This window comes from Bubalus bubalis, chromosome 2, assembly GCF_019923935.1.
Source record: "Bubalus bubalis isolate 160015118507 breed Murrah chromosome 2, NDDB_SH_1, whole genome shotgun sequence".
NCBI lineage: Eukaryota > Metazoa > Chordata > Mammalia > Artiodactyla > Bovidae > Bubalus > Bubalus bubalis.
Window position 1 is genome coordinate 9,424,777 of NC_059158.1, and position 14,042 is coordinate 9,438,818.

At 37.0% G+C, this 14,042-nt stretch overlaps 1 protein-coding gene across 1 annotated transcript in view; it reads right to left on the minus strand.

The window, feature by feature from the left end:
- RANBP9 (RAN binding protein 9) overlaps nucleotides 1-14,042 on the minus strand; it is a 72,559-nt gene that overhangs the window by 21,308 nt on the left and 37,209 nt on the right. Inside the window, exons 3-6 of the mRNA XM_025265889.3 lie at nucleotides 11,586-11,638; nucleotides 10,502-10,669; nucleotides 6,291-6,313; nucleotides 1,086-1,270 (exon numbers count right to left, since the gene is read on the minus strand). Coding sequence (XP_025121674.3) covers nucleotides 1,086-1,270; nucleotides 6,291-6,313; nucleotides 10,502-10,669; nucleotides 11,586-11,638 — 429 coding nt within the window. The remainder of the gene's footprint in view (nucleotides 1-1,085; nucleotides 1,271-6,290; nucleotides 6,314-10,501; nucleotides 10,670-11,585; nucleotides 11,639-14,042) is intronic.

A 14,042-nucleotide genomic window follows, 5' to 3' on the forward strand; every position in this document is an offset into this window, starting at 1 on the left:
TTGAATTTTCTTGGGTTCGATTATGATAGTGAAAATGACTACTTAAACTTAACAGTATTTAGTTTGAAGTCTGCACTATTTGGAGTTTTAAGAGCTCCTGTTATTCAGTACGACTGACATTCACATGTCATCTCGAGCCTTTCAAACAAAGGAGTCGTCTAAAACAGGTGACTGTCACAGGGCTTGTATTGTCCTACTGACTCCCATGTTGAAATTCTACTTTTTCATAAAAAGCTGCCTAATAAAACAAATTGTAAACTGGGGGTAAAGAGTGAGCTGAGACAAAGGTCATCCGCGTACAGTGCTTTCACTAACGCCCGCCATCTGCTCTGCTGCTGCCTGTCCGCCTGTTACACTGACTCGCAAGCATTTACACTGCACTGAGGAATCCAAGCTCCGCACTCACTGTCTCTTGATTTGTATTCCCCTTACCTCCTCTTAAATGTCTAATAGAATATACAATAAGTAAATGGACTTCTGAAAATTCTTTAGGCTGGAGATTTTTTGTCAGACAAAAAAGGGATCCAAGTAAACAAATATAGCTGATATTATTCTTACACAGTTACCCATTCACTGGAAAAATTTAGCTAAATCCTGAAAGGTGCAATGAGCACATCATGTCTGTATTCCAGGATATAAAACACACTATTATTCTGATGTTTATTCTTACTAAGCAGTAATTATTTTTTCTCCTAAGTGTTTATACCACTGCTGAACAACACAGTGAAGTTCATGTGCCAAAACCACAACGTGAATTCTACAATCTAAATTATCTTTCTGAATTTATCTTCTGCACCGCCACTATTAACAGTTGAATCAAGTAACTTATGGAAACCGTTAAGTCCCATTACTAAGGATGGCAAATGAATTAACCTACGCGATCTAGTGTCACTTTATTTCCTCCAGCAAATCAATAAATCAGATTAAAATACAATTCCGGACGTGTGTCACCAAATCAAGCATTGTTAATACATTAAGATCATTAGGACACATATGAATAGATAAACAGTCTTTCACACCAAAAGGCTGAAATGTTTTGTAAAAAACGCACTTTTGAAGACGTCCCTGCGCATCTCCCCACTCACTTCTGTATCATGGTCTGCCACTCTCCTTCTCGGTCTCCGATAGGAAAGCGGTCTATCTGTGCCTGTGTCTTTGTTCTCCACTCCCGCATGTAATCTTCTATATCGAACACGAAAGGGTGCTGCCCAAAATTAGCATCGACGACTTCTCCTGGTGTCTGGAGCCCCACCGTAGGATATAAATTTGGCTGTAAGACAACACAGGTCACTAAATATCCATCCCTTTTATGTTAAAAAAGAAAATTCATTCTTTCAAATGCTACCTTTAAAATAACAGAATTGCAAATTTGCTCCACAAATATTTTTAGATCTCAATCAGAAACTAATAGAGGAAGAAATAAAGCAAATGATCAAGAAAAATATACAGCAACCTAAGCTACTTATTTATTCAGACCATAGGGCATTATACTTCTAATAAATGAAGGTACTTCTAATAAATAAATTCTTGCTCTTAGGAATATGTCATACAGACGCAGGGAACTAAAACAGGGGCTCTTTGACAGGCTGAAGTGTGGGCTAGAGGGAGATGGGCGAAGGTCTGGGAGGGAGGGGACATGGGTGTACCTATGGCTGACTCTTGTTGATGTATGACAGAAAACCACACAATTCTGTAAAGCAATTATCCTTCAATTAAAAAATTTAAAGAAAAAAAAAGATTATGTCATACAATAGAGAGATTCAAGCATAACTCATATTTATCCTCTGAAGTATGATACTGCGATGTGCTTCTAGAAAGTACACATGGAAGCTGATTACCATAGAAGAACATCCTAACCGGGCATACACTATTTTAAGTTTACTAATTTCTATTCTCTCTACATCTGGGATGCCTTTATTAAGGAATGGTATAAGAACTTAATTATAAGCAAAACAGTGCCTTTAAGAATAGAGATTCTTTACATAAAAATAAAATGCACACATTTCCAGAAAGGATTTAAACATTCAAATTCATAAAGAAATGCATTTCCTCTAAGATATACTCTAAGACTTGAGGGTGAAACAAGTTCAACAGCTTCAAAAATTTGTACAAAAAATACAGAAGTCCTTCTATCGGCTCCATCACTGTTGTCACATCTGAAGGGAGAATAAGTTACTGAGTGTCCTCTAAAGGTCCGGGTTTAATCATTATAATTACCCTGTTAAGTCATCATCATTATGATTATCTGCATTATGAAGACAGAGGAACTGAGGACTGGGGTAAATTAACGTGCTCACAGTTGTCCTACACCACGGCAGAGCTGGGACTGGACACAGGCTTATTTAACACCAAAATCTAAGCTCAGTGTACCTTTCTGTAACTCCAAACCCTACTTCATCTTCAGTCTCTGTATTTATGCCTATTGCTTTGCTTTAATGATTATCACAGGTATTTTCAGTACAAAATCAGGTAAAGATTAAGAGAATATAATGTGTGTAAATATAAGATGCTTAGATAGATGTCACTGCAAAAAGCTAAGAAGGTATTTTTAAACTCAGGTGACCAATCAAGCGACCCAAATCAGAAACAGAAGGAGTACTGTGGTAATATACTGAGAAAGACAGTCACGTTGGGTGAGGGAAACAAGTGGTAACACAACACACACACGTGTACTGATTCTTAATAATCATTACGGTGAAGACAAGTGAGAAGCTCATTATAACCTTCTCGTTTCACCAATGAGAAACGGAGATTTAAAGAGCTTGCACAGTGTCTCCAAAAGCACCAGTTTGTTAATGACACGCAGAAAGGGAAACTCATGGCTCTACTTTGAGCACAGTATTCTTTTCATTAAAGCCCATTACAAAATTGCGACATAGTTTAAAACAAAAGTATTTTAAGCCAAAAACTCTTATGTCAAGAAAAATGAAATTTATAGAAAAAAAAATCTGCCACACATTATAAGGACCAATATTCTAAATATGAAAAAATAATCTCAGTATATAGGAAAACAAAGACTACTAGTTCGTCTGCTCAATGTTACGTGGCAGCCTGGATTTGAGGGGAGTTTGGGGGGAGAAAGGATACATGGATATGTATGGCGGAGTCCCTTCTGCTGTGTACCTGAAACTATCACAATATACCCCAATACAAAACAAAAAATTAACAAACAAAATTACTAGTTAAAAACAATTTAATTGGCAATAGATACACAGGCAATTTGAAGAAACATAAGATGATGATTAAAAATATAAAGAGATATGAATTGAATTTCTTAAATGCAAATTAAAATAAGCAGATTATTTTGCACAACAGATTAAGATTTTAAAAGCTGAGAATACCCAGTGTTGATGAAGGCTGAGAAAATAAGCTCTCTCATTCACTGTATACAGAAATATGAACCAATATAACCTTGTAAGAAAGATATTTGGCAAAATCTATTAAAACTGACAAGACAATTTTACTTTACTTCTTTCTTTCCAATTTGAATTGCTTTTATTTCTTTTTCTTGTCTGATTTTGAAATTACAGATTCAATTTCCTTGCTGGTAATTAAGTCTTTTTCCTGTAAGAAATTAATCCTACAGAAAAACAAACATGTGCAAAGATATATGTCCTGCAGCATTATTTTTAATAGCAAATAAAAAATTAAAAAGAATGTCCATTCACAGGTGGTATTATATACCACAATCAGGGAAGCTCAGCCCGCACTGACTATAAGATCTACCATCATTTTATGTCTAAGAAACACTGTCCATTAAACTGTGACAGGCCATGGATTTCTAGGATACACCCCATTTCATAAATGTCAAATATGCAAAAATATACATCTTTAAATCGTTGCAGTGCATCTTACAATAAGATATTATAAAAACAAGCAAAAAGAAAGCGTTAAAAATGTGTATACTGACGCAGAAAGAGGCACAATACACATTACTAAATGAAGAAAGCAAGCTACCAGAACAGTGCCTCAACTATGACCCATCTTCCTCCAGCCGACTGTTACGGACATACTGGCTAACGTAAGTTTAAAACAGATCTAGAAGGGCATACACTCAACACAATCATTATATCTAAAGATGGTGAGGTGAATTGGGGAAGAATGGTCATTTTGAAAAACATCTCCAGTTTTCAGAGATGTAAAGCACCCTCTGGTTCCATAATAGGTAAGCTTTTTTTTCTGTAAACATCCCCTCCACGGAGGCTGACTGCTATGACTGGCTAGTGAAGGATCACAGGTGGTGGGGACTCTAAGAGAAAGGCTTTTTCTTTCCTTTTTAAGTAGAAGAATGATATGTTGTGTGTGGAAGTCCCAGAAGATCTCACAGTCACAAAAATAAAGAGCTCTCAGAACCACTGTGTTATTAACAGAAAACTTACAACCACCACCCTAACCACCACTTTACCCACTGAGGTAGAAATGAACATCACCCTTGGCTAATTACAGACAAGGCAAAAAATATAACTGGTGATTCTAAAATGGGACAAAAAATGATCAGAAGGCAACCCCAAACAGTCAACATATCTACAACTAGCTACGCCTTTTTAAAATGATCACCACTATCTATCAGTAAGGAACAAAATCTGCTAACTGACAAGTTGATTTTACTTGCTTAGTGCCACAAAAACTGAGGGAAGAAAAAAAGAAAAAAAAAAAAAAAAATCAAACCAGCTACATACGCCCTTTCACCAAATCCATGTGACACGGAGTCTGAGCAAAACGTCTGCAACAAGACTGAGCTACGTGGGCCCTCGTACCTGCACCTGGACCAACACCCAGCTGCCCCCACCAGACACTCTTCTCAAAAGCCTCTCCTTTCCACTCACCCACGGGATCACCCCCTGTCCATTCAAGGGCAGGTCCACGGCTACTTTCCTTCTGGATATACAACATCCTCTGTTTTTCTTGCTACTGTATCATTCTCAACAGCAAGCAGACACCCTGCTAACCCTGACAATAAGCCCGCTGGTCAATCCTCAGCCCGTGTGACGCGATACATCACAGCGGCATCCTACACGCTGGCTTCTCCTTCCTTCCGGACAGATCTTCTTCAGTTGGCTCTGAAGAAGGACACCCAATTCTTAGTCCTCCTCCTGCCCCACTCACTGGTCACTGCTTCTTAAAGTCCTGTTTCAGGCATACAATAAGTGATACCAATCAAAAGTTTATTAATAGATTTAAATATCTGAAGAGATCAGTGAATATAAACTATCAGTCCTAAATGATAAGAAAGCGCTGTATCAGAGTTTATTAGTCCCCACTCCCCTTAGGGCTATATATGATGCATGTTACAACTGACAGAGGCTTAGATTTGGGATGTAAGGTGTCTAGAATGGAACCACTCCTTATGTCTCCAGAGGCTGAGTCAGCAGCATCTCCTGCCGGAGTTTCTGCAACAGCCCCTCACAGTCAGCTTGTTTCTGTCTTGACTCCCCCCGCTGCCGTCTGTCTGCCATCCGGTGCATCACAACAGCTAAGGCTCTGCACTGTCAGTGTCCTTCACACAGAGTCAACGCCCAGGTGCTGGCAACGGCCCCCACCCTCCGGTCTGACTCGGCCCGCCTCAGTCTCTCTACCTCCCTGCATGCTCTTCAAACACGCCCCACGCGCTCCTGCCTGAGTGCCCGCCCCCTAACTGCTCCCTCTGCCTGGAACGTTCTTGTTCCCCGTATCCTCGTATCCTCGCTTCCTCCAAAGATTCTGCTCAGCAATTACCTTGAACAACGGTGAGCAAACTGTACCACCTGGGTTCTGTCTTTGGTCCTCTCAAGCACTACTGTTTTTCTTCCTTTAAAAAGTATTTAAATTTTTAAAAATATTTTTAATGCATTATTTATTAAGGTCTTCAACTTGAATACTCCGAAAGGACAGAGGCCTCCATCTGTTTTGTTGAATAAAAGCAAGCAGAGAACTCGCCACACAGTGGCCTCGATAGACGCTGAATTAGTAAATGACTGTCATACAGCCACTTACTAAAAAGCCCAACAATAGAAACATATTTCAAATGAATCCACAGTGATACTAAAAAGTGTCTTCTAAATAAACATTTCCGATTTGGTTCTCAGCCACAGCTAAGTTCCCCTGGGCAATGGTGCCCAGTGCAATTTTGGGCTTCCTTTCCGACGGTCCGCACCAATGGCAGCTCAAGAAAGGCGCTCTGGTGTACGTGCAGCATGGCGTATAAACTTAATCATCAATAAGACTGCATTTTAAATGTGAGTAGTACTAGTTTCTATATACTTCTTTTAATTAAAAATACAAAACTACTTTTACAAGAAAGTCTGTCTTACCGGTAAGTCGGTGAAAGCGATACCTAAAAGGAAAAGAAAATGGCATTAGAAGTTGTTTTCAGGCCGAGTATGGTGACAAGCTGAATTTCTCACCAAAAAGAAGGGAAAACACAGCAAAGGAAGAAAAAAATTAAAAAGCTAAATATAAAATAACAAGACTAATTTTTCTCTCAATAACACTTATGCAGGTCTGAGTGAATGCCATCCTGTTTCAAGCTCATGACCCTTGTTAGGGACACGCCAATTTTATTTCTGGGGTATGGTAGCTGCCTCCAGGATTTCTGAAATGGTTTCAGATAAATATTCAAAGCTATGTGAGGAACCACAAAAGAAAACCGGTTGCAAAATAATTACATTTAATTTCTGACTGACACCTAAGCTGCTTTATCTGGCCTTGTTATTTAAATCTTCCTTACCTAGATTTAGCTTTTAAATAATTTTAAGGGAAAAGGAAAGATTTTCTGTTACAAAAAGGGGTGAATAGAAAATATAGTAGCTTTGTTTACTTTAAAAAATTCTCATAAAAATACAAAGTTTTGATCACTCTAGAAAACAAAATTAATTCCTCTTTCAAAGGACAAAGACACAGTTGAGGATTTCTCTTAAATGCCCTCTGACAGTAACTTCAACAGTTGTACCAAATACACTTGAACAATGGCAGCATCACTGGGATAAATCCGCCGACACCCCAAGTGATGATGTGACCACCCTTTAAACATCCAAACAGATTACTTAGCTGCAAATAAGATAATACACAAACCAGATATTTCTATAGGACCTCAGTCATATGTTTAAAAAGACTGAGCTCTATAATAATGGGAGGGGGTGGTACTGGTGACTTGGCTAATCGCAGTTCTTCAGTTTAAACACACACTAAGACAAAGTCAAACCATGCCAGCATCCCTCCCTCTATGGTGATGACCACCACCTAAAATAATGAGGGCCCTCCTGTTGAAACATCATCTTTAAGATCTCTTCCCAGTTGCGAGTCTGTGGCTCTACAGTTGTGCTGTACCACCAGAAAATACATCTGACTCTATTCATTAAAGTAATAAAGTTAAAAGGCAAACTGACTATAAATCTCTACTATATATGCCTTGAAATAAATGTAAAAATAGTGCTTTGTAATTAAAATACTGTTTTTATGACTTTTAAAAACCAGTAAACGCATATGTTAACTTGTCAAAAGTGAAAACATTCAGATTACCTTTAGTTTCATTAATAAACAGAAAGTAAAGTGATTGTGGGCCAAACAAATGTGAGAATTTATCCTAAAAATTTCAGAAAACTAAAAAGAACAGAGAGAACAACAAGAATAAATAAAACATGACCATATATAATTTTACCACCTTTCATAAAACAGCAGCCTAATCACTTTCCCTCAAAAATGTCTATCGATATAGATATAAATGTCTAAATTTATATCATTTAAGCAAAAATTTACTTTTGTCAGTAATTACTGAGATCCTTCCTCACTTTACCGAAATCTCAAATAAAATATCCAACTTAATTTTATAGAATAACACTTTTGAACACTGTCAAATATATTAAACACAACCTATACATATTCAGACCACAAAAATGGCACTTTAACAAGCTGAACAATTATTTAAGTTTTACACAGAAAACAATTTTTTCCGTATTTCCTAATCTGATTATCAAGAGACTTTTAGAAAAGTAACTGGCAACTGAGGAATTATAACAAAATTTAAAAATTCAAATGCATTAACTTGCATACTGAAATGTTTCTCCTTTAATTATTTCCTCAAAACCCTTTTCGTTTCTCTTTATACAGTAAATAATTATACATTTTGAAAACCTCCATGAGACAGAAACTAAGGATGTACCAAGCTTTGGGGCACAAATTATCCACTTTGCGAAATACAAGGGAAAAGTAGCTGAGTAATATTTTACCTTCTAGATGCTAGAATCTGGTCCAGAGAGAAACACATTACTCTGTAAGGGGTCAGCTCTCTAGGCTTGTTTCAACTACTTAATTCTGCTACAGCAGCAGGACAGCAGCCACATACAGAAAGTAAATGAACCAGGGGTGGGGGTGGTGGTGACTGGGTTTCAGTGACACTTTACTTAGAAAGCAGACACGAGACTGATCTGGCCCGTGGGCCATCATAGCTTGCTGACCTCTGCTCCAGAGGAATACTTTTTGCTCACTGCATCCCCAGCACCTGGGCCAGAGTCTGGCAAACGACAATGAACACCACCTACTGAGCGCTCACTAAGTGTATGGCAATCACTTAGCTTCACGTGCATCATTTCAGTCCGCCCCAGCAACCTCAACAGGTACATGTTACAGCGATCTGGTTTTATGATCTGAGGCACACAGATGTGTAAGTAACTCACCTAAGGTCACAAGCCCAAGCCAGGAGATAAACCCAGACAACTGAACTCCCATACTGACCACTGCTATCCTGACCCTCCATGTGCTTGATAAACACATATTAGGTTTATGAATGAATAATGCCAACTGTTTCAAACTGACAATTTTAGAACATGATTCCATTAAGTACCCTTGTTCTTAAACAGCATCTCACGTGCTGCAGTTCATGGGGTCACAAAGAGTCGGACACAACTTAGGGACTGAACAACAACAACATGTTTTAAAAACAACTTCCTTACGCAAGAGAAAATCTCAATGTACATGCTTGTGAAAATCTAATAGGAAAAAAAATAATATCACATCACCTATGATCTTCTCAAGTCCCAAAATAAAATTTCTTCTCTGAAATAAAGTTTTTGCAAACTATAAAAAAATTCATTTTGGTTTTAAAAATGTCATCTTTGCATTACTGAACCAAAGGTCCTACCTGAAGGCAGACTTCTGGTTTAAGATCTTAAATACCTTAAGCAGCCAAGCCAATGAAGACTATCCCAGTTAACTGCTTTGACAAGTCAGACAGAGCCTGAAGAGCAACAACAAACCAGAAGGGCTGTGTCCTTCTGGAAACCAGTCTGCCAATAACAATCAGATCACAAATACACGCACCATACATGGCATCCTTTATCAACGGTCTTGTACTGAAAGAATGTTAAGAGTCTCTGTGGACTTGTGAGAGCTTTTAAGTTAGCCAACACAGAACTTCAGAATCAACAGTAATAATCAGAAGGAAAAGTTTTAAGCCAAATGTAACTATGACTAAGACAGTAACATTATATAAGGAGTATGTCGAGACACTAAAAAACCCAAATAACTATTACCAACATAGCCCAAAATTTAGAATTCTCTACTATTAAATTACAGAATAGTTTTTGCATTATATTAAAGAATATTTATTATATGGCTAAGCATACTATCTGCAGTTTAATTTTTAAATACTGTTTATAAGCAAACTGAATTTTCTGCCTTTGGGGATTAATTGATGCCTTCTTTCACTTGATCTCATCAGAAATAACCTGCTATAAATCAAGAATGTTTTAAACAGTTAAAAATATGAAACTTTTTTTAAAGCATCAACCTTGCTATCCTTTATACTTACTTTAATACAAAATAAAGACAAAAAAAAATCTAAGAAAAGGGAGCATAAAAGTTATTAAATCTGAAGTAGTACAGATATTCAACCAAAACCCCTAATTTCCTGTTAGTCTTACAGCGGAGTGATTTTCTCATGTTTTCACTAATCTATCTATTTGCCAGCTGTCTTTTAGAAGTTTTGTTATCATTTGCTCATTTTAGTTCTGCTCCCTTTTGCAGAACTAGCTTATAGTTACAATCTTTGTTAATTTTTTGTTAGCAGGCCTGATTTTTCAGTATGTCAATGCCCTTCATTTTGCTGGGAGCATAAGCTTTTCCATGCTCTGTCATTACCCTCATATTATACTAAAAACTGATGGCTTTTTTCTCGGCACCCGGTATCTAGAAAACTGGATCATACTGTGAAGGGCTTTATTCAAAGCAGAGCAGAAAACATGTAGCATTTCCACTACTGGAATAAATATCTGAGCATGCAGTTATTTCTAGTTAGTCCCACAGGTGTGATATAATGTGGCCTTCAATGTAAAAAATTAAGATTTTTAATTGAATATGTGCCCATTACATAATACTTCAGATTTAAATTTTCACCATTTTCTCAGCTTCTACCTAGAAAGAACAAAGAAATAATCTCCAGAGGCATCTACTCATAAAGGAGAATTACATAATAACCATTACTACCATGCTGTAAGTACATAACCATAACATCTGGTTACTTTAGTACCTAAACTATGTCCATTCTTGGTGTAGAAGCAGGTGTTGTTGATAAGGTTGACACAACAGCCAATGACGTCACCAGTTGTAAAAGTTGGTCCATAAGGTTGTCCCGTTCCAGAAGAACAAAATGAATGTCCATCATCACCATGGTAACCATATGAATGTTTATCCCAGCCTAAAAGAGAAAGTTTCAGTATATTTACAGTGAAAAGTAAGGTTCCCCCATACTAGAACTATTCAGTAAATTTATAACAAGACAAGCAAGAATAGTACAATCTCTGTAAATTTCCCCTTTACAAAGGTAAAATTTCCAACAGTACATTTAAATTCTCAACAATCACAGTACATAAATTCTGTATTAAAACACTGCTTACAACATTAACAAAAATAAATCTGCCACACAGAACGCTAAACTATGTCTCAGAGAGGACTCTTAACAGAAAAAGCAAACAAACAGCAAGACGCAGTCTCCTGCATATTTCCTTTGCTAACAGACCAAAGGAATTTTGCTTTGATTTGGTTTAAACACACACAGAGTTTAAAATAACACACAAGATTTTTCTCTCAATTTTCAAGCAGTTTCCTCTAAAGTTAATTTTTAACATTAGTAAGCAGAACATCAGAAAATATAATCGAAGAATCACTTTGGTACAATTAATGGTTTTAGGAAAACAGTCTACCACTGTGTTTCACACCTTCCTTCCTTTGCTTTTTTTCTCCTTAGTTTACTTTTAACATCAGTCCAGATACCCAGAGTATTAAACAACTGAAAATGGGGAATTCCTAAAAGTCAGGAATGTGTTGGGTTAGGAGACAGAACCAACCAATTAAAACATCTAAAGTAGCTGATATCACTATGTACTACAAGTTCAAAATACCAACACACAAAACAAAAACAAGCAAAACAAAATGAGGCATGGCATATTTTGCAAAATAGCATAAAATTTATTAAAACCATTTAGCTTCAACTCTGAACTCATAAAGCGATTAAAAATATAGAAGATTGATGTACTTAACTATCTTGAGTTATTACTTGACATTTTAGCCAGAGTTAGCCATAAGACCGCACTGTAATTCAATTACAAGTGTACCTGGTAGTCTGTTCATGTTCACGCCTTGAGCAGAAAGACCGATTCCCATGTAACTGTTTAAAAAAAAAAGGAAGAAAGAAAAGCTGATTATAGTTATAGATATGTATAAATTACCCAACACTCCCAAATATTATCAGAATTAAGCCCAAGATGAAATGCACAGGGTAGCTACAAAAAAATTCTTAGAATTCATGAAAAAGCAAAAAGGGCAATATTAAGCAACAACAAAACCCAGACTCACAGTACATTCCTATAGCATCATTCATAAACATACCCAAAGAATTACTTATGTATTCTTACAATTATAAAAATCTTTCCAACTTATCTACACATACATATTTGGAATTAAGAATTCTAACAAAAAGTACAGCGGGGCATGTGGCTTTTAAAAGGACACAGTAAAAATCTAGTTCCTCCCCTCCCTCAACAAAGACATGGAGACGTATTTGAAAAAGTATCCGATTCAGATAAGAGCATCTGCAATACCTAAATATCCTAAAAAGTATGTGCTACAGGGTAACTATGTATTGGTTTTCCGAAAGTATTTAGGCAAATTGACGATATGGACTTAAACATGAAAGCCTTAATTATTAATGTATAAAACACAAGAACAAAATTATCTCTACAAAAGAAATACTAGAGCAAAAGGTAATCATTAAAGTATGCAATTCATTTTAAAAACTTTAAAAAGCAAAGTGAGTCCATTATTTAACAATTAGTTAAATTGCTAATTGTGCAAGATTTAAAATGGTATTTGATGAATTCAACTACCACTCCTAATAAAAATTCAAATAAAAATAAAAGGGAAGTACCTAAATAAGACACACTTTTTGCCAAATCGAAGGGAGGCCTGGCGTGCTGCGATTCATGGGGTCACAAAGAGTCGGACACAACTGAGCGATTGAACTGAACTGAACTGAATGCGACAAGCAAGGTATTCAACAGTGAAACACTTAAGTCATTTCAAATAAAATCAGGCCTAGAGATGCCTACAACTTTTCAACATTGTTTTAGAGGTTTTAGTTTAATAAGAGAACTAGATAACAAGTATAAATATTACAAGATATAAAATTATATTAATTGTAGTTGCTCTGATTATATACCTCGGAAACTACGGAATATAAGTTTTTAGAATTAACTAGGTATTTTGGGAAAATTTAAGATCCCCCTGGAGAAGGTAATAGACACCCACTCCAGTATTCTTGCCTGGAGAATTTCATGGATAGAGGAGCTTGACAGGCTACAGTCCATGAGGTCGCAAAGAGCTAGACACAACTGAGCAACTAATACACTTTTGGAAAATGACTGAATGTAAGAGAAATATTTTAATTTCTTTTCTAGTAATAATCAGCTAGAGAAAGGAAGTAGAATCTATAGATACCAATCATAATAACTACAGACACTAGAAAACAGGGCTATCATTAGGGATGGAGGCTTCCCAGGTGATGCTGGTGGTAAAGAACACGCCTGCCAAAGCAAGAGACTTAAGAGACACAGGATCGATCCCTGGGTCAGGAATATTCCCTGGAGAAGGAAATGGCAACCCACTCTAGTATTCTTGCCTGGAGAATCCAATGGACAAAGGAGCCTAGCAGGCTACAGTCCATAAGGTTGCAAAGAGTCGGACACAACTGAAGTGACTTAGCATGCACGTATACAAAATAGGAATAAAGAGCTCAAGTTAAGCTCAAAAATGGTATCTTAAAAGTGATAATAAACGAGTATTTTAGTATCTGGATAACATAACAGCATAAGAATAGCAATTTTTCTAAAATCAATATATATGTGTACTGAGGTTCAAGACTCCAAATGAGTCTATCTTTTAAAAACTAGACAAGGTGATTTTAAAGTTCTTATGTAAAAATAGAAAATTTTGATCAAGACAAAGTTAAATAAAAGATAACTTAGTGTTTGTCCTACTAGATATTAACATTCACAGATAATGGAATTCACAAGTGCAATATGACCAACAAGAGTTATGTGTCAAGGGACACAACAATGACAAAACAAGAAGAAACATGTTGGATGTCTAGTCGAGACTCGTTAAGTTGGTGTTCTGATTCAGCCCCTTTGTTGAAAATACAGCATATAATGTAATTATTTATGTTTAAAGAAAGTAGTGAGTTACAAGAGAGCCTCCAAGAAGAAGCACAAAGTAAGCAGGGACAGCTCTGGGCCTGCGGACACCCATGAACGGGGAGGAGCTCCTCCTGAGCCACCAAGGCTAACAGGGCTCCACAATGGATCATCAGCTCTGCTCACTGCTTAAAGCCCACAGGGAAGAGGGTCCCCTCCTGAAGGGAAGAAAACACAGATACCACCCGCGGCCTTGGCTAAAGCTCATCTGACACTGTGGCCTAGTTAAGGGGGAGGGAGAAGGAGCAGCTAAGAGCTGGACAAAGTTACTGACTCCATCTGTGACTCAGCCTGCAACACTCACCCTGAATAAAGAACCTG